General features: G+C 38.6%; 1 protein-coding gene across 2 annotated transcripts in view; it reads right to left on the bottom strand.

Moving 5' to 3' along the window:
• Positions 1-383: 383 nt before the first annotated feature.
• LOC307188317 (flavin-containing monooxygenase 5-like) overlaps positions 384-23,696 on the bottom strand; it is a gene marked incomplete at both ends in the record, with an annotated part of 38,073 nt that continues 14,760 nt past the window's right edge. Inside the window, 4 exons of one of the 2 annotated variants that reach the window (XM_079925330.1) lie at positions 384-444; positions 11,089-11,161; positions 16,759-17,111; positions 20,832-21,031. In XM_079925330.1, coding sequence (XP_079781456.1) covers positions 384-444; positions 11,089-11,161; positions 16,759-17,111; positions 20,832-21,031 — 687 coding nt within the window. Of the gene's footprint in view, positions 445-9,544; positions 9,933-11,088; positions 11,162-16,758; positions 17,112-20,831; positions 21,032-23,696 lie in introns of those variants that run through there. The other variant, XM_079925331.1, reaches the window with a different exon arrangement.

Raw genomic sequence — 23,696 nt, 5'->3', positions numbered from 1 at the left:
GACTAAGCCTCTGGGTCAAATCCTGAACCAAAAGAATACTTTTTTTAAAAAATAATTTTAAAATTTTAGAATAGTTTTAGATTTAAGAAAAATTGGGAAGATAGTACAGAGTTCCTGTATATCCCACACACAATTTATTTTATTGTTCACATCTTACATTACAGTGCTACATTTGTCACAACCAATAAACCATTCAGTACATTGTTATTAACTAGAATCCATACTTTATTAATATTTCTTCCATTTTTACTTAATGTGTTTCTATGTTCCAAGATCCCATCCAAGATACATTACATTTAGACATCAGGTCTCCTTAGGCTCCTCTGTACTATGACAATTTCTCAGATCTTCCTTTTTTTTGATGAGCTTCAGTTTTGAGATGGTCAGGTATTTTGTAAGATATTCCTGAACCTGGGTTTGTCAGATTTTTTCTTCATGGTTAGACTGGGTTGTGGTTTTAGGGAGGAAGACCACAGAAGCAAAGTACCCTTCTCATCACATCATATCAAGAGTACATACTATCTACATGACTTTACTGTTGATGTTAATCTTGATCACCCAGCCGAGGTAGTGTTTGTCAGATTTCTCCACTGTAAAGTTATTTTTCTCCCTTTACTGCTCTTTGGAAGGAAGTCACTCTATGCAGCCTACACTTAAGGAATGGGGAGTTATGCTCCAACTCCTGGAGGGCAGAGTATTTAGGTAAATTGTTTGAAATTCTTCCATATGGGATTTTTCTCTATTCTACCTCACTTATTATTCAATCACTTATTTACACCATTATGGACTGATGGGTATTTTTTATACTTTATATTATAATCCAATGCTAGGCTATTTATATTGTTGTTCAAATTGTTCCAGCTTTGGCCATTGGGACCACTTTCAGTTGGTTCCTGTGTCCCTGTGACATACCCCCCCATAGTTTGCTTTTTGAGCCCTTCCTTACTTTCTGGCACTACAAGAAAGCACTTTTCTGTATAATATAATTGGGAAAATGATACAACCTTTTAATATAATTACAAAAGCAAGATATGGTAAATTGATGAATATTAATACATATTCACCAAAGCTAGGGCTTTGTATCTTGAATTCTTTTGAGTTCACTTTCCTATTCACATCCTACTTTTAGCTTGGATTAGAATTTAACCAATGATTTTTTTTTTGGTAACCTTTCATATTATAAGTAAAATGAAAGCATCAGTGAACTTTTAGAATTACATGCTTTTTATTTAAAGAGGAAACTGGGGTACTTATTGCTGATAACTAGGAATTACATTATCAAAGGACTTTAATTCAACAGACTTACATGCTGAAAGAGGCAAATTTATTTGTTAAAAGAAGGAAATGAAAAAGAAGCAGCTTTCAATTTACCTTTGAATTAGAAGAGTCTGCAGATTAAAAGATACTAGGTCCATTTCAATAGAGGATAAATCCCCAGTATCACAAGGATTATGGAAGAAAAAAGACCTTCTAATTCTCAAAAAGCATTTCCACAGGTGAAATTAGGTGAAATAGCAAGGAATTGTACAAATAGTTACACGATTAGGAGGAAGTTGTAGTTCTCACATTTCTGGTTCTCTTGTTTATTGTACATTGGGAAAGATAATGATTTCTAATGTTGTTCTTCCAGTTGTTCAAATTTATTTTTTGGTTAAGCAATAGGTAGCAATCCCAAATGTATTACATCACAGCTTATTTATGAACACACTTGGCTGGTACATCCAGTTCCTTTCTTCATGAAATTAGGTGTGCCAGACATCTAACATTTAGTTAACTACTCTGACAGACAAGAAGAGAGCAAAACTAGGGATGGGAAAACAGAATCAACAGCAGCACTTGGACATAAACTGGAGGCCCTGGTTTTCATTTCCTTTGCTTTGTTTTTCATAACTACAGTGTGCAACATAAGAAGAACCATTATAAGCAGAATACCCCTATATGTAGTTGTTATCAATTCTAATTTATTACATAAATGACTTCTTTGAATACTTATTACTTAGACTCTCTGTGTGGGAGGGTTAGGAGGGGAGAAAGTAGGAGTTGGGAGGAGAAAATCCAATCGCATTTGTAGGCCACACCAGCAGTTGATGACTACTTATCACAGTTCTAAGATAAAGTCTTGTATCCTAATATGGGAACTAAGAGATCAAAAAAGACTGGACAGCTCATTTAAAATCCCAAGTTTTCCAGCTAAGTTGAACATGTTGGCAGCTGGTAGATTTTAGAATGATCCATGAGCCTAGAAAGTTGAAGGTAGTTTCTTCATTGAGAAAATAGAGATGTTTTGCTTGGAGGAAAAGAGTGAAAATGACAAGGTATCAGACACCCTAGTGAACAGCTGGTGAAACAAAGTGTTTAAGTATCTGTATATCTTACCCTAGATATATACAACTGTTATAAATCCATTATTTCCTTTATCTCTCAGGAAAAATACATTTAGTTACAATATTAAAAACAAATAAAAGATTAAACTTCCAGTAGAAAACCAAATACTGTCAGAAGCACAGTTACATGGAGTCACCCATTTCTTATGTAGATATTGGCTTATGCTCCCCACCATAATATTTGATAAATGACAGCAAACATTTATTAAGCACCTACCACAAGGGCAGGGTCAAGATGACGGACCAGGAGGACGCAGCATTTGCATCTCTGCACAACTAAGGCACCTACCAGGTACTGGTGGGGGACCATGGACACCTAAGGGGATAGGAGGAACCCCCAGCCACCGGGTAGGATGTGAGGCATGTGGCGTGTGAGGGGGGAGGAGAAGTGGAGGCGGGACGGGACTGGCACTCCTGAGGGGCGGCTGGGGGAAGGGAAGCGATCCCACTCCTGCAGGGGAAAATTGGTCATTGGGAGGGCAGAGGAGCAAAAGGAAGCGTACCCAGGTTTCCCCTGCCCACTTGGGCTCCCGGGAGCCTGCTGAGATCCCAGGCCTGATCCTCTGCACACTGAGGCCCCCTCCAGCCATTCAGGTCCTGAGGGAGTGGGAGGGAGGGAAAGGGGAGCAAAAGTAAAGGCCAGACCTACAGAACTGGCACCCCTAAGGGGTGGCTGGGGGAAGGGAGGAGTCCTACACCCAGTGGGACCCACCCACGGTTAGGGGTCAAGTGGGGATGGGGGAGAGCCTGGGGGAGACCCAGGGAGGGGGGGCGTGGAGGAATGGAAGGGAACCTGGCCAGTGTTTTCCCTGTGCACTTGGGCACTGGGGAGCTCCCTGGCCTAATCCTCTTCCCTCGGAGCCTCCCTCCTGCCGCAGAGAGCCCGAGCCCCGCCCCTACACCCCATCCAGGGCCCTACCTCTACACTTGGAGAGCCCCTCTGAGAGCCCCTCCAACCACGCTGGGCCTAAACCCCATCCACACGCCCTCACCCACGGCCGTACCTCCAAACTCCAGAACTCCACATTCCGAGGGCACTTCTTTGGAGGTGCTACCTCTCCCATTTCATGGGCAGGTCCTAAGCAGGGCTCCACCCCACGCTTGAACGTAACCCTGACTAGGCCCTGCCCCATGCTCAAAAGTCACCCCCACCACTGCCTAAGTTACACCCCTGCCTAAACTCTGACCCCCATAGCCAAGGCTTTTTTTTTTTTCTTTTTCTTTTTCCTCTTTTAGATTGGGTTTCTGTTTTACCTTGTTGTTGATTCATTTATATTTTTATTTTTTCTAATAAATCTTTTATTTTTCTTATTTTATTTTATTCTTTATACTTTGTTATTGTTCTGCTCTTTTTGGCTTGTTCCTCCCCTTTATTTTCTTTCTTTTTTCTGTTGTGGTTTTGTTTTACCTTGTTGCAGTTGTTTCAATTATATTTTTATTTTTCCTAATACATTTTTTATCTTTCTAATTTTATTTTGTTTTTTTTTCATTGTTATTGTACTGTTCCTTCTTTTCTCTCTCTTTTTTTTTTTTTAACCATGCCACATGTTTTGCGGGATCTTGGTTCCCAGGCCGGAGGTTGGGCCTGAGCTCCTGTGGTGGGAACTCTGAATCCAAACCGCTGGACTAACAAGGATCCTCAGACCACAGGGAATATTAATCGGAGTGAGACCTCCCAAAGGTCCTCATCTTGGCACCAAGACCCGGCTCTATCCAACTGCCTGCAAACTCCAGTGCTGGATGCTGCAGGCCAAACAACCAGTGACACTGGAATATGCCCCACCAATAAAAAAAATATATGACAAAAGATATGTTGCAGACAAAGTAGCAAGGTAAAAACCTACAAGACCAAATAAATGATGAAATAGGCAACCTACCTGAAAAAGAGTTCAGAGCAATGATATTTAAGATGATCCAAAATCTCAGAAACATAATGGAGAAAATACAAGAAACATTTAACAAGGATCTAGAAGAACTATAGAGCAAACAAACAGTGATGAACAATACAATAACTGAAATTAAAAATACTCTAGAAGGAATCAATAGCAGAATAACTGAGGCAGAAGAACGGATAAGTGAGCTGGAAGATAAAATGGTGGAAATAACAGCAGGGAGCAGAAAAAAGAATGAAAAGAACTGACAACAGTCTCAGAGACCTCTGGGACCATATTAAACACACCAACATTTGAATTAGAGGGGTCCCAGAAGAAGAAGAGAAAAATAAGGTGAGAAAATATTTGAATAGATTATAGTCAAAAACTTACATAACACGGGAAAGGAAATAGTCAATCAAGTCCAGGAAGTGCAGAGAGTCCCATACAGGATGAACCCAAAGAGAAACACGCTGACACACATATTAATCAAACTATTAAAAATTAAATACAAAGAAAAAATATTGAAAGCAACATGGGAAAATCAACAAATAACATAAAATGGAATCCCCATAAGATTAACAGATGATCTTTCAGCAGAAACTCTGCAAGCCAGAAGGGAGTGGTAGGACATATTTAAAGAGATGAAAGAGAAAAACTGACAACCAAGATTAGTCTACCTGCCAAGGATCTCATTCAGATTTGACAGAGAAATCAAAAGCTTTACAGACAAGCAAAAGCTAAGGGAATTCAGCACCACCAAACCAGCTTTACAACAAAATGCTAAAGGAACTTCTCTAAGCGGAAACACTAGAGAAGAAAAAGACCCACAAAAACAAACCCAAATCAATTAAGAAAATGGTAATAGGAACATCCATATTGATAATAACCTTGAATGTAAATGGATTAAATGCTCCAACCAAAAGACAGACTGGCTGAATGGATACAAAAACAAGAGCCTTATATATGCTGTCTACAAGAAACCCACTTCAGATCTAGGGACACATATAGACTGAAAGTGAGGGGATGGAAAAATATATTGCATGCCAATGGAAATCAAAAGAAAGCTGGAGTAGCTATACTTATATAAGATAAAATAGTTTTAAAATAAAGACTGTTACAAGAGATAAGGAAGGACACTACATCATGATCAAGCGATCAATCCAAGAAGAAAACGTAACAACTATAAATATTTATGCACCCAACATAGGAGTACCTCAATACATAAGGCAAATATTAACAGCAATAAAGGGAAATCAACAGTAGCACAATAGTAGTGGGGGATTTTAACACCCCACTTACACCAATAGGCAGATCATCCAGAGAGAAAATAAATAAGGAAACACAAGTTTTAAAAGACACAATAGACCAAAGAGACCTAATTGATATTCTTAGGACATTCCACCTGAAAGTGGAAAAATACACTTTCTTCTGAGGTGCACCTGGAATGATCTCCAGAATAGATCACTAATCAAGCCTTGGAAAATTTAAGAAAATTGAAATCATATCAAGCATGTTTTCTGACCACAATGCTATGAGATTAGAAATCAATTACAGGAAAAAGAACAGTAAAAGACAAATACATGGAGGCTAAACAGTGTGCTGCTAAATAACCAAGAGATCAATGAAGAAATCAAAGAAGAAATAAAAAAATACCTAGAAACAAATGACAATGAAAACACAATGATCCAAAACCTATGGGACACAGCTTAAGCAGTTGTAAGAGGGAAGTTCATAGCAATTCAAGCTCACCTCAAGAAACAAGAAGAATCTACAATAAACAATCTAACCTTACACCTAAAGCAACTAGAAAAAGAACAAAGAAAACCCAAAATTAGCAGAAGGAAAGAAATCATAAGATCAGAGCAAAAATAAATGAAATAGAAACAAAGAAAACAATAGCAAAGATCAATAAAACTAAAAACTGGTTCTTTGAGAAGATAAACAAAACTGTTAAACCTTTAGCCAGACTTATCAAGAAAAAAAGGGAGAGGACTCAAATCAATAAAATTAGAAATGAAAAGGGAGAGATTACAACTGACACCACAGAAATACAAAAGATTATAAGAGACTACTACAAGCAACTCTATGCCAATAAAATGGACAACCTGGAAGAAATGGACAAATTCCTGGAAAAGTACAACTTTCCAAGATTGAACCAGGAAGAATTAGAAAACATAAACAGACCAATCACAGGTTATGAAATTGAAACTGTAATTAAAAATATTCCAACAAACAAAAGTCTAGGAACAGATGGCTTCACAGGAGAATTCTCTAAGACACTTAGAGAAGAGTTAACACCTATCCTTTTCAAACTCTTCCGAAAAATTGTGGAGAGAGGAACACTCCCAAATTATTCTATGAGGGCCGCCATCACCCTGATACCAAAACCAAACAAACATATCACAAAAAAAGAAAATTAGAGACCAATATCACTGATGAACATAGATGCAAAAATCCTCAACAAAATATTAGCAAACAGAATCCAACAGCACATTAAAAGAATCATACACCATGATCAAGTGGGATTTATCCCAGGGATCCAAGGATTCTTCAATATACACAAAACAATCAATGTGATACACCATATTAACAAATTAAGGAATAAAAACCATATGATTATCTCAATAAATGCAGAAAAAGCTTTTGGCAGAATTCAACACCCATTTATGACAAAAACTCCAGAAAGTGGGCATAGAGGGAACCTACCTCAACATAATAAAGGCCATATATGACAAACCCACAGAAGACATCATTCTCAATGGTGAAAAACTGAAAGCATTTCCTCTAAGATCAGGAACAAGACAAGAAAGTCCACTCTTGCCACTATTATTCAACATAGTATTGGGAGTCCTAGCCACAGCAATCAGAGAAGAAAAAGAAATAAAAGGCATACAAATTGGAAAAGAAGTAAAACTGTGACTGTTTGCCAATGACATGATACTATACATAGAAAATTCTAAGGATGTCACCGGAAAACTACTAGAGCTAATCAATGAATTTGGTAAGGTTGCAGGATACAAAATTAATGCACAGAAATCTCTTACACTCCTATACACTAACAACAAAAGATCAGAAAGAGAAATTGAGGAAACAATCCGATTTACCATCGCAACAAAAAAAATAAAATACCTAGGAATAAACCTACCTCAGGAGGCAAAAGTTCTGTACTCAGAAAACTATAAAACACTGATGAAAGAAATCAAAGATAACATAAACAGATGGAGAGGTATACCATGCTCCTGGATTGGAAGAATCAATATTGTGAAAATAACTATACTACCCAAAGCGATCTACAGATTCAATGCAATCCTTATCAAATTACCAGTGGCATTTTTCACAGAACTAGAACAAAAAATTCCACAATTTTGTATGGAAGCACAAAATACCCCAAATAGCCAAAGCAATCTTGAGAAAGAAAAACAGACCTGGAGGAATCAGGCTCCCTGGCTTCAGACTATACTACAAAGCTACAGTAATCAAGATAGTATGGTACTGGCACCAAAACAGAAATATAGATCAATAGAAAAGGATAGAAAGCCCAGAGATAGACCCATGCACATAGGGTCACCTTGTCTTTGATAAAGGAGACAAGAATATACAATGGAGAAAACACAGCCTCTTCAATAAGGAGTGCTGGGAAAACTGGATACCTACATGTAAAAGAATGAAATTAGAACACACCCTAACTCCAGATACAAAAATAAAGTCAAAATGAATTAAAGACCTAAATGTAAGGCCAGACACTATAAAACACTTAGAGGAAAACATAGGGAGAACACTCTATGACATAAATCACAGCAAGATCCTTTTTGACCCACCTCCTAGAATAAGGGAAATAAAAACAAAAATAAACAAATGGGACCTAATGAAACTTCAAAGCTTTTGCACAGCAAAGGAAACCATAAACAAGATGAAAAGACAACCCTCAGAATGGGAGAAAATATTTGCAAACGAAGCAACTTACAAAGGATTAATCTCCAAAATATACAATCAGTTCATGCAGCTCAATATCATAAAAACAAACAACCCAATCCAAAAATGGGCAGAAGACCTAGATAGACATTTCTCTAAAGAGGACATACAGATAGCTAACAAATACATGAAAATATGCTCAACGTTACTAATCATTAGAGAAATGCAAATCAAAACCAAAATGAGGTATCACCTCACACTGGTCAGAATGGCCATCAGCAAAAAATCTATTAACAATAAATGCTGGAGAGGGTGTGGAGAAAAGGGAACCCTCTTGCACTGTTGGTGGGAATGTAAATTGATAGATCCACTATTGAGAACAGTATGTAGGTTCCTTAAAAAACTACAAATAGAACTACCATATGACCCAGCAATCCCACTACTGGGCATATACCCTGAGAAAACCATAATTCAAAAAGAGTCATGTACCACAATGTTCATTGCAGCACTATTTACAATAGCCAGGACATGGAACCAACCTAAGTGTCCATTAACAGATGAATGGATAAAGAAGATGTGGCACATATATATATATTGGAATATTACTCAGCCATAAAAAGGAACGAAATTGAGTTATTTGTGCTGAGGTGCATGGACCTAGAATCTGTCATACAGAGTGAAGTAAGTCAGAAAGAGAAAAAAAAATACTGTATGCTAACGCATATATATGTGATTTAAAAAAGTGGTACAGATGAACCTAGGGGCAGGGCAGGAATAAAGATGCAGACTTAGAGAATGGACTTGAGGACACAGCGGGGAAGAGGAAGCTGGGATGAAGTGAGAGAGTAGCATTGACATATATACACTACCAAATGTAAAGTGGATGGCTAGTGGGAAGCTGCTGCATAGCACAGGGAGATCAGCTCAATGCTTTGTGATGACCTAGAGGGATGGGATAGGGAGGGTGGGAGGGAAGCTGAAGAGGGAGGGGATATGGGGATATATGTATACACATAGCTGACTCACTTTGTCGTACAGCAGAAATTAACACAATATTGTAAAGCATTTATACTCCAATAAACATGTCAAAAAAAAAGAAAAGAAAGCACCTACCACATGTCAGGAACTCTGCTAAGGACAAACAAAGATGACTAACAGAGTACCTGAGCTCACAGTCCAGGAATTACTGGAAGGAAAAAGTGATGGGTCATAAGAGTAAGGGAGGTAAGTCAGTACAAATGAAAAGCTGAGATTTCACTGTAGGGAAAAGAGGAAAAAAGGATTAATGCTTTGGAAAGAGAAATAAAAGTAGAGTTCTGGGCAATGTGAAGCTGAGAGTTGTTCAATCTTGTCAGGTTCTGAAGGCATCTCCAGATCCAGCTTTCAAAGAAAACTGGGACAGTGACAATGGAACAGCTAAAAATAGGTCATAATTATAGCAAAGAAAGCCACAGCCAGCATAAACCTGGCCATTGTTATTGTTGAAGTTGTGGAATTGTTGCTTTCAGTTACTCTTGTCATTAGCGGCTTCCTGATACGATCTTCTGTGGTGAGGATAGCTTTTCGAGCTCCATCCCACTTTCCAGGGCCGTGTAGCCGATACTGGATTGGAGTACAGGGTCCCCAAAATAACTGTAATGCCAATTTGGGGTCAGTGAAGACCAGGGACAGCAGATTGGGCCTGACGCCCACCAGGTCAGCAAGCTCGTCCATGGTATCTATATAGTCTCCCTGAATGGTATGGCGTTGGCTGTCCACGTACCTGAAGCAGAGAAGACAGAAGCCATGCCTATTAACAATTCAGTCACTCCATCAATTAATCAATGCTTCCTATCTGCTCTTGGCTCAATATTGAGCTAGGAGCTGCAGAAAATAGTGAAGAAAGACACTGTCTCTATCCTTAAGGGCCTTATAGTCCACTGGACTCGATAAGATAGATACACATGAAACAGAGAAGAATGTAAGACTTTTGGTAAATCATGTGGTATTAGACTCCTAAATAGAAATGTAGAAGAGGGTAGTTAAAATCGAGGTATGATAAGTCCTTGAAGGATGTGGAAGAAATAGATAAGCTGAGAACAAAGAGGAAAGGATTACAAGTCAATATATATAATGTAGATTATATATTGTAGAAGTTTGGCAGTGAAAGGAAGGAGGAAAATAGGAGAGCACCTAGAAAGGGTATCAGGGTTAAATAAAAAAGTGCTTTCTCCTCCTTGCAGAAGGGAGAGTTATGCTGGTATAATCAATTGAAGAAAACCACGTCTTTGGGCGTGGGATGATTGTGCCTCTGACTTTTCCACAAAAATTTAGGAACTTCATCAACATCAACTTTGTTCAAATAAAGATCACCAAGTGAATAAGCACAAGTTCTGAAATTCAGACTGCTAAATGTGTCCACCCAAGCACTAAAATACTGGCTGATGGTACCACCTTCCCAGATCCTATAGATTACTCATACCAAGAGCCACTGTGACCTGAGTATGCTGTCACATGACAGCCAGCAAAGTGGCCTCTGCAGATTTGTAAATCTACCTACAGATTTGTAATTTAACCATATCTACCTCTCATTAATTCATCACTGCCTTTCCTTTCTCTGGCAGCTCTAATAGCCCTTCAAGTAATCCTTGCCAAAATAACGTACCAGGTTTTCTCTCCATGTGCTTTTTCCTACTTGACTTTTCTTTTAGGCCCTAAACATAGAATTTTCTTAAGCTTTTCTCTCCTTTCCCATCCATATTCAAACCACTTGGTGGTATTTCTCTATTCTATTGTCACAAACTATTATTTCCTTTTCCTTCAAAATATACTCTAAATCCTTAAACAGACATGAGGACAATGAATACAAATACAACATTGCTCTTATTAAGAAAGAAGTGGGAAAAAATAACCACCTATCTTCCTAGGAGAATTCTTACCTTTTGGCCATATCCTCTCGAACCTTAGCTATTTCTTTTATCATCTCATTTTGTGAGGGCAATGTCTTTATCCCTAAAGAGAAAAATCAAATTTTTAAGTGTAAAATTAAAATTACCTCAGTATGAACACTAACCCTATTAACAATTACCATGCTATGGAAAATTCAAAGGAATACAGGCTAGTTGTCTGTACCAAGGAGGTTACACCTTCGCTTGATCACCTTACCCTACCACCACCAGAATATAATCATATTAACCTCAGTAGTTTACTCTTTTCTACTTTGTCTTTGGAAGATGTTTCTCCGAATCTGCTTTCCAACCAATACCTGCCTCCTTCCTAACATAGTCTTTCAATTGGGAAATGAAATATGGACATGAGGAAATGATAAATGGCCTTAAAAGTATATGGAAAATGAGGTACAAAGTAAAAGAGCGGGGGGAATATGGGAAACACACCTGTACTTGTACTCTTATTAACAAAGAGGCTTTATACCACAGGGAGAAGGAAGTAAAAGTAAACTCTCAGTCCTGTTGTATGCCTACAGTTCCATGGAAGATAAGCCTTACCTTCTAAATTTTTTATTTACTGAGAGTGAGGGGTAAGGTCAAGGGCAACTCATAATACCCAATCTTAACAGATAAATTTAAGCACCAATGAACAGTTCCAGTAGCAGGAATTTAACACCAAGGACATGGCTAGACAAAGGTAGAATAGTATTTAAGTTGACATAGACAACTCTCAATTTAAATGATTAGCTTTATGCTCGGATTTACAGGCACTATGCCATGTAGAAAACTTTAGCCACACCCAACTCTAAAGTGTTATTCCACAAAATTCTGGAACGTGTAATTTTAGAATGGGAATATATCTTACCTAATACAATCCTCTGTACAAGTACTCTCAAGTGGTTATCTCATTCCTCCTTAAATATCTCTGGTGATGGGGATCTCATCACCTGAGGAGATGATTTAATTGGCTGCTCTACTTGCTGGAACATTATTCTTTTCATTGACCCCAGAACCTGGCTCCATGCAGCTGGCACCAGTGGACTTAGCTCTGCCTTCTGGGGCCAAGGAATCTAGTATTAAAAAATGACAGCGTTTGAACCATTTGAGAACAACTGTCATAACTTCTTTAAGTCTTCCCATTATCAGCCTTAAAGCCTTAACAGTTCCCCATATAACAGGTTTCACATTTTCTGCCACATTTGTTACCCTTCTCTAGGCACACTCTAGTAAGTATCCTGGTGTGTCCCTCTTAAAACATGAGACTCAAATTCAACACTCAAGAAATAGCCTTTTGTGTTTTGCCATGTGTTCTTTTCATTTTAGCCTGGGAATTTTTACGTATGTTCATAACTCAATGAGGAATCACTGAAATGCTTCATTCGAGGTTAATCACAGGTCTTAAGACGCTCATGAAACACAGTTTGAGAGTTGATTTCCAAATTATTTCTCATAGAACCACCATAATTTTTACTTCTCTTAAGTAGAAACATTATGGAGGAGGAGGTCATTTCTTGCCTGTGACACAGCCAATTCATCCAAAAAACAAAACAAAACAAAAACCCAACCAAAGAAAAAATCACTATAAATTAGATAGGTAAATAGATAGGAATATATAAAGATGTGTACTGTATCCGGTGGTGCAGTTCTTAATTCATTGATACTGTTGTTGCAATGTTTCCTCATTCAGGCACATGTCATTTTTACCATGTGTATCTCCCTCCTTCCTATCTTGCTCCTCCTCTTATATTACCAGTTTACATCAATGGCCACAGCCCTGAGCAGATTCTTTTTCTCGCTTTCATCTCCAACATACATTCCATCCAAATCTTTTCAAATTCACCAATGAAATTTCATTCAAATTTGTCTCCTTGTATTCCTTTACCTTAGTTTAAAGCCCTCATTACGCCTTTCTTGGACTTTTGTCACAGGCTCGCAACTGACCTATTTCCCATTTCATTTCCCTCTAACACATCTTCTGAATTAGAAATCTGATTTGACTCCTCCTCTGCCAGTTAATCCTTCAATTGTTCTCTGTTGCCTACATTGAATGTGAACTTCTTGCATGGCACCTAAGGATTTTTCTTGGTTTTGCCTCTATAAATATCTCCAGCTTCATTTTCTTTAATTCCTATAATACTTTATTCTCCAGAATTCTGAACTCCTTATAGTTCTCAGGACTTGGTTTATTTTGTCATTTTCTCTAAATTTGCATAAATATTACTAATTATTCTCTTCTCTGGTCAAGATGGCATTGTCCTTTTAGTAAACTCTTCTTTTTTACAGTGTATTTGCAGTTGTAGGGAGAATTGGGTACTTATTCCTTTCTGCTCCCATAGCCAGCTCCTCTACATTGTTATTGGACCCTTGTTTAGGATATAGTAAATACCTGCTGAATGAATGAACACATTAAATGTGTGTTTACTTGTCTCCCTTGCTTGACTCTGAGTTCCATAAAGATAGGAATTTTCTATTTGGTCATATTTGCATCTCCAGCACCTAGCAGAGGGTCTGGCATACACTAAGAGGCCAGTAAATGTTAGCTGACAAATGTTGTTGAAGAACAGTGTGGAACTGAAGTTCAGAGATTTCCTAAGTGTTCCAAGACAAGGTTCAAACGGTGTGAGCCTGAATTTTAACTCTGTGGAACTAAGTCTTTCAGTCGGCTCTGAGACCTAAGTCAGATTGTATTTATGTAATCCTGACTAGTCCCTGCACTTTAAATGTAAAGACTATGTTACAAGAGAAAGGAGGTGTGGCTGCCATTCTGCTCTTTCAGTCCAGTCCAGCCTTTTACCATGACCTGATATTGAGAAGGTAGTTCATAAGCTGAGATCCTCAGATAAGAACTTTCTACTGTAGAGTTTAGAAAATCTCCAAAACTAAACTTGCAGTCATTGAATAGAGATGTATTAGCTACCTCCCATGTGCTAGGCACTGGTCTAGTCTTGGAAGACAAAGGCAAATAAACATGATTCTTTTATTTAAAGAGCTTTCAATATACTACAAAGAGAGGGAGGAAATAAACAGGCTTTTTCCACACAAATAACGAGTAAAGGGGAGGCATACCAGGCAGAGAGAGCAACAGAAGCAAAGACATAAGGTACAAGAGTACCTGTTGTGTTTGCTGCATAGTGGGTAAGTCATTCAGTGCATCTAGAAGATTGTAGGATGGATGGTAAAGACCTGCAAAAGATGGGCCTGAAAAGCAGCCTGTATCCAATTTGTGGAGGTACGTGAATGCCATGCTATGACATAATGCTTCCTTGTGATCCGGAGAATTGGTATCATTTCATACGGTTTGCAAGGGAAGAAAGTTACTAAATGAAAGTGGAACACTTGCAAGGGCTCTTGAGAGGGCTACAAATGAGACAAAAGAAAACTAGATTTCTGTCAACGTAAGCAAGTGGGTTCAGTGTTCTATAAAAGTGTGGAATATTTTCTTGACAAGAGAATAGTAATTCTAGAGGACAAAGGAGGAAGGGAAATGTGGCTTGGTGGGTAAAGGACAGGCCAGGGAAGAGGACAGGCTGAGTTTGGCAGGTTTGAAAGAATGGGAGAAACTAGCTGATTCTAAGGTCTTAAAATTGGTACAGTGAAAGCAGAATTCAGTGATGAGAAAGCAAGGATTTGGTAAGCAGAGAGTAGAACAAAAAACTCAGGGTTCCTTTTGGAAACTTGATAAAGTTATAGGGATTCTCTGATGATTCCTTCCTTCCAAGTGTTAGAAGAAAGCTAGAGGGATTAGCACTAAGATTTGCTAGCAGAGGAAACTGGGCTTTTTGTGCATTTCCCCTAAGATCCCCTAATCCCATAGCCATAATGCGTAATCTTCCAAATAACTCATTTTCCCTAATCCTCTTAATGGTTCACTTGGTCCTGGAAAAGAGTCTCAGTTGTTCAAAGTATACAAGATGCTGTGGCCTATTTTAATGCAACTTTTTCCTCTTACTTAATTAACCCAGTTAAAAGATTCACTTTATATGACTGGAATTAAGCCAACTTAACGGGTTACTTGCATTGGATTGCTGGTCCAGTGCTCAAGGAGTACATGATCTACTGGATAGAATTAAAAGGAATTAAGAAATGAAAGAACTTTGGGACTTCCCTGGCAGTCCAGTGGTTAAGACTCCATGCTTCCGCTGCAGGGGGCGTGGGTTCGATCCCTAGTTGGGGAACTATGATTCCCACATGCCCCAGGGCACAGCCAAAAAATTAAAAAAAAAAAAGAAATGAAAGAACTTTGGGGAAATTTGGAAAAGTTTTTTATCTATCAACTCTAACATCATTGCTGCTTTTTTCTCTGCTACCATGAGGATCTTCACTAGGGAAGAAGAATCTGTAATTTCAATAAGAACTCTCTAAAAGCATTTATTTATTTACTTGGCTGTGCCAGGTCTTAGATGTGCTACGCAGGATCCTCTTTGCAGCATGCTGGATCTTTAGTTGTGTCATGTGGGATCTAGTTCCCTGACCAGGGATCAAACCCAGGCCCCCTGCATTGGGGATGTGGAGTCTTAGCCACTGGACCACCAGGGAAGTCCCTCAACAAGAACTTTGAATAGTTTTAATTAAACATTAGTAATTGTACAAAGAACTTTTTTGTTAGAAGGAACCTTAAGAGTCATTTGATTTCTCCCTATTCTGAGGCTTGAATCTACTCCATACTGGCCTGACCAAAGTTTATTTTTAATGTTAAGCTAATATTGTGCAAACCCTCAAAATTTCACTCCTTGGTTCTGGTTCAACGCTTTGAAGTGATACTAAGCAAATATATAAAACCTTCTGCCATGGGGAGTCTCTGCAGGTATCTGAACCATATCTCCCCAAAATCTTATCCTCTCCAGGCCAAACCTCTCCAGCTCCTTTAGCTGTACTTCAAATGGCACATTTTCAAACCCCTTAACCACTCTTGTCACTCTCCTTTTAATGTACTCCAGATTCACTTTTAAAATATCTTTGGGTGTGGTCTGACCAGTTCAAGGAAGAACAGTTGTAAATTCCAGGACATTATAGTTTTTTAATGATGACAGATATAGTTAAGTCTTTTGGAAGCCACATCATTCTGCTGATTCATATTGAGCCTGCTATCCCAAACCCCAAAGTTGTTTCTCATGTTTTCCTAGCCAAAACTTTCTGAAAGAGGGAACATAAAGGGGGGAAAGTAAGACTTTGAGTGGCTGAATCTTCTTCATTCTGGACTAGTCTTTAACCAGCTCTTAATTTTTGTCTAAAATGAAATCACAGCACTTCTATATGTGACTCTCTCTAACTATAATGAAAGAAGATTAAATTCTTTTGCTTCACAAATATGTATCAGTTGTCTAAAATCTAGATGAGTGGATTTTAAACTGGAGTGCATATTGGAATCACCTGGGGAACATTTTCTCAGCAATCTTATGTCAGTCCCACACCAGACTTATTAAATAAACACCATCAGGAAAAACATGTCTGTTTTGGGGAAACTTCCTAGGAGATTCTGCTATGTGTCCATGATTATAAGTTACTACTTTATATTCCCTCAAAAATTAATTTTTGAGCACTAATTTTGTACCAGGCACTGTTACAATCATACATGCTGTCTCAGCTATTTATAAGCAAGAACATAAACATAATTAAACAAACCACTAAGTAATTCGGTAGTCATCTTGCATGGTCACTTACCTTTAAATACTTGAGTGACCCAGCGTCCTTGGAGCTCTGAAATGGGCATAATGGCACCCAAGGGCTGGATCAAGCCTATGATTGCAAGAGTTGGCTTTTCTAGGTTAGGAGGGAAGACCTTTTTATACAGAGATATCTTGTTTTTGACTACTTTTACAGAATCTTCAACAAAAGGAAAGGCAAAGCTATAGCCTGTAGCAAAGATAACAGCATCAATGTCATCCTCCCTGGAGCCATCCTCAAATATGGCCGCTGTCTCTGTGAATTCCTTCACGTTTGATTTCACCTTCACCAAGCCAGAAATTATACAGTTTGGCAGATCATCATTTATGGTTGGTTGCTGACTCAGAACTCTGTGAAAGATGATAAAGAAGGAAAAACGAGAGAGATCATGAGAGAGAGAGATCATTACCATGTAAGTAAAATTCTATTTTGATTGAGGTGGTTAATCAATATGCCAATAGTCTCCCTTTATTCATGAAATTTGGGAAAGGTCTAATGTATACCAGCTTGATAAAGGTAAGGATCTCAGAGTAAAAGTTGGACCCTGGGGCTTCCCTGGTGGCGCAGTGGTTGAGAGTCCACCTGCCGATGCAGGGCACACAGGTTTGTGGCCCTGTCTGAGCAGATCCTACATGCTGCGGAGCGCCTGGGCCCGTGAGCCATGGCCGTTGGGCCTGCGTGTCCAGAGCCTGTGCTCTGCAACGGGAGAGGCCACGACAGTGAGAGGCCCGCGTACCGCAGGAAAAAAAAAAAAAAAAGTTTGACCCTGGATGGCATTGAAAGAGAAGCTGTTGGAGAAGTTAGGGAAGGATTGTTTTATTTGAAGAGTACGTGCATGGTTTCTCAAGGTCTAATAATGCTCTCAGTGATATGATAAGGCCACAGTCTAGTAGCTTCTATCCATATATCAAGAGATCTGCGGAACTGGACTATCAGCATTCTGTTGAGTCTCTTTTCCGCTTCAAAGGCCCAAGAGCCAGGCTTGGACCATCATTTTCCAAAAGGTATAATAAATTACATGTGTATAGTGACTTACAGTTATAAACTGTTTTTACGTACATTAACGTATTTGAATCTCATGCAAACCCAATGAAGGAGGCAGGACAGTTGTCATTATCTAGGTCCTATAGAGGAGGAAACTGAGGCCTGAAGAAGTTAAGTGGCTTGCCCAAGGTCACACAGCCTAGGATTTTAGGATTTATATCAAATGTTTTTTTATGAACTTCCTTGAGATACTCTAGGCATGGTAAGTAGTGTTTCCTTGAAATAACATAGGATAAGGTGCAGAACCTTTCTAAAAGCAGTGTGAATCCTGGACCCTGTGTTAACAGCTCTGAGAATCCTCAGCCCATCATGTTCAGACAGAGCTGGCCTCTTCTTAGGAACAAGATATGTTTAAACAGTATTACTGGTTTGCTGCATTTAGTAATTCTTTGATGCAAACCTTTAGGTACAGATTCTGTTCTCATTCCAACCTCATCATTTCATCTTTCTCTCCAAACTTACTCCTGTTCACTAACAGTACCACCATCCACATTTTGTGGCCCAAGCCACAAAACTGTGAGTCTTACATCTGGTCACCAAGGCCACGCTTTCTCCTCTTAACACCCCCAGAATAGTTTTACTTGTGCTGTTTCACCTGGGCCATTACAGCTGTCTCTAGCGCCTCCTGCTCCATCCCCTTTCAGTGTATCTTCTACATCATTTTTGGAGTGATTGTTCCAAAATGTATTTATTATTGTGTCACTCACCTGCTTAAAATCTTTCAGTGGCTGTGGGCTGTCTTCATTCTAAACTTTTTATTTAGCAGAGCACACAAACATTTTCATATATCTGCCCAGTGAACCAGGAGATATACTCAGTCACTCTTCCATCTTTGCCTGTAGTCCAGCCAAACCAAACTGTGTGCAGGTCTCAGAGCATAATGTATTTTTTGCTATTCCAAGACCTTGTATTTATAATTAGAATGCTACTTCCTTACCCTATTTGTTTGACTCTCTTCTATTATTCCATATAACCTCAATATATTTTGTGATCACCAAAGTTATGGATGCTACAGTTTGCATAATTGGGCGAAATAAATTCCTGAAAGGTTGTTGGCAGACACAGTCTCAAAATATCACCCCACTGATTAATTTCAAAGGAAAAAATATCTTTACAGTAAAGAAACCTAGTAGATACCACCTTATCCAAGTGATCGAATTTTACATCATTAATATGCAATAAGCTGCTATCATACAGCTCCTGATGTGATCCACCAAGAAGGCACAACATAACCTATGAGAATTCACACCAAAACTGTTTAACCTAAATATAATAGAGGAAGAACTGCTATGAAAGTCCAAATTTAGAGACTTTCTGCAAAACAAATGGCTTCAATTCTTTAAAAAAATCCATGTCAAAAAAAGAGAGATTTATTTCAGACTGAGAGATTAAAGAAATATGACAACTAAATGCAATGGTGTAATACCCGACAGGATCTTGGAGTTAAAAATAAAAAAGCTACAGGTAATTCCCTGGCAGCCCAATGGTTAGGATTCTGCACTTTAAGCCACATGGCACGGCTAAAAATTTTAAAAAGCTACAATATTACTGAAACAATTTGGGAAATTTGAATATGCAATATATTAGGTAATGATATTTTTATCAATGTTAAATTTACTAAGTGTGATAATTATGTTTATGTAGAAGAATGCCCTTTATCTTAGGCAATATATGCTAAAGAATGTAGGGTAAAATGTCTTACTGACTGCAGCTTACTCTCGAATGGTTCAGAAAAAAAAATGTATGAATACATGTATGTATATATGGATGCCATATATGTATGGATCTATCTATCTCCAGAGAGAGGGAGAGAGAGAAAGCAAATATAGTAAACTGTGAATAATAGGTGAATCTAAGTGAAGGGTATATGGGTGCTTATTGTACTTACTATTTTATAGCAAGTAAACCTAAACATTGGACTCCCTGTTGGCGCAGTGGTTAAGAATCCACCTGCCAATACAGGGGACACAGGTTCGAGTCCAGGTCCGGGAAGATCCCACATGCTGCAGAGCAACTAAGCACATGCACCACAACTACTGGGCCTGCGCTCTGGAGCCCGTGAGCCAAAACTGCTGAGACTGCATGCCACAACTACTGAAGCCTGAGCACCTAGAGCCCATGCTCTGCAACAAGAGAAGCCACCACGATAAGCCCAAGTACCATAACAAAGAGTAGCACCTGTTCACCACAGGTAGAGAAAGCCCACGTGCAGCAACAAAGACCCAATGCAGCCAAAAATAAATAAATAAATTTATGAAAAATAAAATAAAAGTCGGAAGGGAAAACAGCATTTAAAATCAGCCTTTGGAAATGCTATCACAGTCTACCTTGTATGCTGTGTGAGGACTTCTATCCTTCATACTCTCATAGGACTCCATGCATTTCTTTATCATATTCTATTGTCTGTCTTCTTCGTAGAGTATTAAAGGAAATATCCATTTCTCCAGTCTGTCATTTGTTACTTGTGTGATCTTGGGCAAATTAGGTTCTCTAAGTGTCAATTTTTATATTTGCAAAATGGAGATCAAAATAGTACCAACCTATAGGGCTGCTGTGAGGATTAAATGAGATAATGCGCGTAACTCATTTAGCACTGTGCTTGTCTTATATTAAGTCCTCAAAAAGGTAGGGTGTTATTATTACTATTAGTATTACTATTAGGTCTTTAGTCTCAGTATTCTCATGCCAGTATAATGCTTGGCTCATAACAGATGCTCAGTTTGTTGGATGAATGAATGAAAGATGCCCTGCCCTCTATTACCATTTTGTTGTTGCTGTTGGGCATCATGTAAAAAGAACTGGTACCTCAGGGAACGATAAAAATGGTTAATGCCAAGGAGAATTACAGCCTGAAAATTATAGACCAGTAGATCTTCGACTTCTGTGGGGGAAAGGTAGAAATCTAATCTCAGATTCTGTGGACTTGCTTAATGTAAACATAGAGGTAACCCTACTATTAGCCTATGGGAACAGTCCTTATTCTTTGCCTTGGCTGTTACTGCCCACCTCCCAGCCTGGGAACATACCTGTGTTTAGGCTTCAGGCCAAACAGTTCATGATCAAACCTTTGGTTCATCTTTTTTTCCAAAAATATATTTGCTAATGATTGACCACAAATCTTCCTCATAAAATAGTGAAATCGAGAAGTCAACAACACATCAAAAGGATATCCATAATCTCCGACACGATTGAAGATCCAAGCCCCTCTTCTGGTGCTGAGAAAAACCTGAGGCATGGGAAAAAAAAATGTTTGTTTTTGCCGTTCTCTGACTCATTTCTCTGAAGGAATGGGAACCCAGTTTCTTCAAGATGAAGTTCAGACTCATTAGTCTGGCTTTTCATTCCCTGGTAATATATATATTTTTAAATTTCCTGCCATTTTCTTTTCAAACACTAAGCTTACAATTAAATTGGGGTAGTCACTGACCAAGACTCTGTCTTGCTCTGAACTACCAGTGCATTTCTGTTTAATGTCATTATGCCTCCCTGAAAAGCTTAATTCTCCAAAGCCTATTAATTTTTCAGATCCAGATCAAGTCTCCCTCCTCCATGAAGATACCACTGACTGTTCTGGCTGATAATTTTCTCTCCATCTTCTGAACTTCTCTAGCACTTGTCACCTGTCCAACTCATTTAAAATCATGGAACAGTAAAGCTGAAAGCAACTGGGCATCATTAATCCAAAACCTTCAGTCTTTATTTTGCCTTTGACATTGTTTACATTATTACAAAAAACTTACTTATATTGACATGTAACATTATATATTCTTATTTTATATCTTTCCAAATATGTTTTCTCCAAGGTGGGAGGTAGAGCATATACATCCTTTAGTCACCAACCTATCATCAGCATCACTTCCTTTTATTGAGAATTGTAACCTGTCAATCGCTGTACTAGGTCCTTTATCTATTTTTTTATTTAATCAATACAACAACCTCTTGAGGTAGGTATTGTTATGTCCTTTATATGGGTGAGAAGAATGGAGAGGATGAATAACTTGCCTGAGGTCATATAACACTAAGTGGTAGAGCTGAATTTCCGCCCTAAGTCTGACTCCAAAGCCTGTGCTTAAGTAATGTTTCATCAATTATTTAAGGAAAATACTGAAGATTGCAAGTAGCACAAAGGGAGCTGGTCCGTCTTTCTGTTATCTGCTGGCTGAAGTCCACATTCAGAGCTGATAAAAAGTTTGGTATTCAACTACCTGGCAAAAGCATCACTTTATATTATAAAACTCTCTGGGGATAGTTTCCCGGGTTGTAAGCTATATAAGTACATTGTTTTATGGTGTTTTGTCTAACATTTCATGTTAAACGGTGACCTGTCTATAGAGGGCTAATTATGTACTTCATACATATATTCTCACCGATGGTGACCATAACCGCTATCATAAATAAGCACTTTTACGTGTCACAATTGAAAGAGCCTGTGTGGTGTTAGAAATCAAATGATTTTATGTGCAGTCTAGATAACTTTTTAAATATAGGTTATGAGTAATGTAAATGCTCAGAGTTTCAGTTAAAAAGTTCTCTATGTATAAAATAGTGACAAAAATACATACGTCACAAAGCTTTCTCAGACACAACCACCTTACCTACACCCGCTCTTGCTGCCTTGTTCTTTGGCAATTTACAATTCCTCAGTGCTTGTAAGGCCCAGCTCCTCTACAGCTGACCATTTAACAAGCCAATGGTATTAAAGAAAGCTCATGCCTTCGGTCCCCACCACATACCTGGTACATTCTTTTATCATAGCACCCATACCCTTTATTGTTTATATACCTATTTCCTAATAAATGCTTGTTGAATTAATTCATGGAGTAATATATGAAATCAGTTTTGTGGGGATAGATGAGGATAGACCTGGGAAGTGTTACTGAATGGAGTTTGTGGGTAAAGTTCATTTAACAAAGTTGTGGCATTAAACTTCTATTTTTAAAAATAATTTAAAAACAATTTGTGGAGAAGCACAGCTTAGTTAAAGTTACTGAAGAACAGCCAGGCATTTACCTATTGCCAACAAAATTATGATTCAATAAAGACATGCATAACAAAATATATTAGTGATGTCTGTTTCTAGGAATTTATAATGAAGATACTTTTTTCCCAGTTCAAAAGTTATGATACAGGGCTTCCCTGGTGGCCCAGTGTTTAAGAATCCGCCTGCCAACGTAGGGGACACGGGTTTGAGCCCTAGTCCAGGAATATTCCACATGCCACGGAGCAACTAAGCCCATGGGCCACAACTACTGAGCCCACGTGCCACAACTACTGAAGCCCATGTGGCTAGAGCCCGTGCTCTGCAACAAGACACCGAAATGAGAAACCTGCACACTGCAACGAAGAGTAGCCCCCGCTCACCACAACTAGAGAGAAAGCCCGTGTGCAGCAACAAAGACCCAACACAGCCAAAATAAATAAATAAATAAATACTAAAATAAATAAATTTATTTTTTTAAAAAAGCTATGATACAAAAAACAAATTAGGAAACCAAAAAACATCAAGGACATAGAAATTCCTTTAGAGTAAATGTTATTCTGTGTTACCTAATTGTATGCAAAGGCTGGGGAGAGCTGCTTGCCTGTGCTACAATGTGGATGCTTTTCATACTGATACCCATGTTGTCTCTAGAAGGATTAGACTTCTTTTTTCCATTCGGGGAGTGATGAAGAGTGAAGAGGAAAATTCCCCAAACATCCTATGAGTTAAAAGATTTCAATGACTGAGTACACTTTCCCTCAGATAAGAGCATAGCACTTCTGCTGGCCAACAGGTGATCCACACTCTGAATGCTGCACTCTAACAAGCTCTCCCAGCAATCACTTGATCTTCTTAAAAGCCAGAGGCACACTCTGAAGAGACAGCTGAGTGAGATTATGAGCACAGTTTG

Source organism: Stenella coeruleoalba, assembly GCF_951394435.1.
Source record: "Stenella coeruleoalba genome assembly, chromosome: 1".
NCBI lineage: Eukaryota > Metazoa > Chordata > Mammalia > Artiodactyla > Delphinidae > Stenella > Stenella coeruleoalba.
The sequence above is the reverse complement of the archived record's forward strand: the minus strand, read 5'-3'. Positions and strand labels throughout refer to the sequence as shown.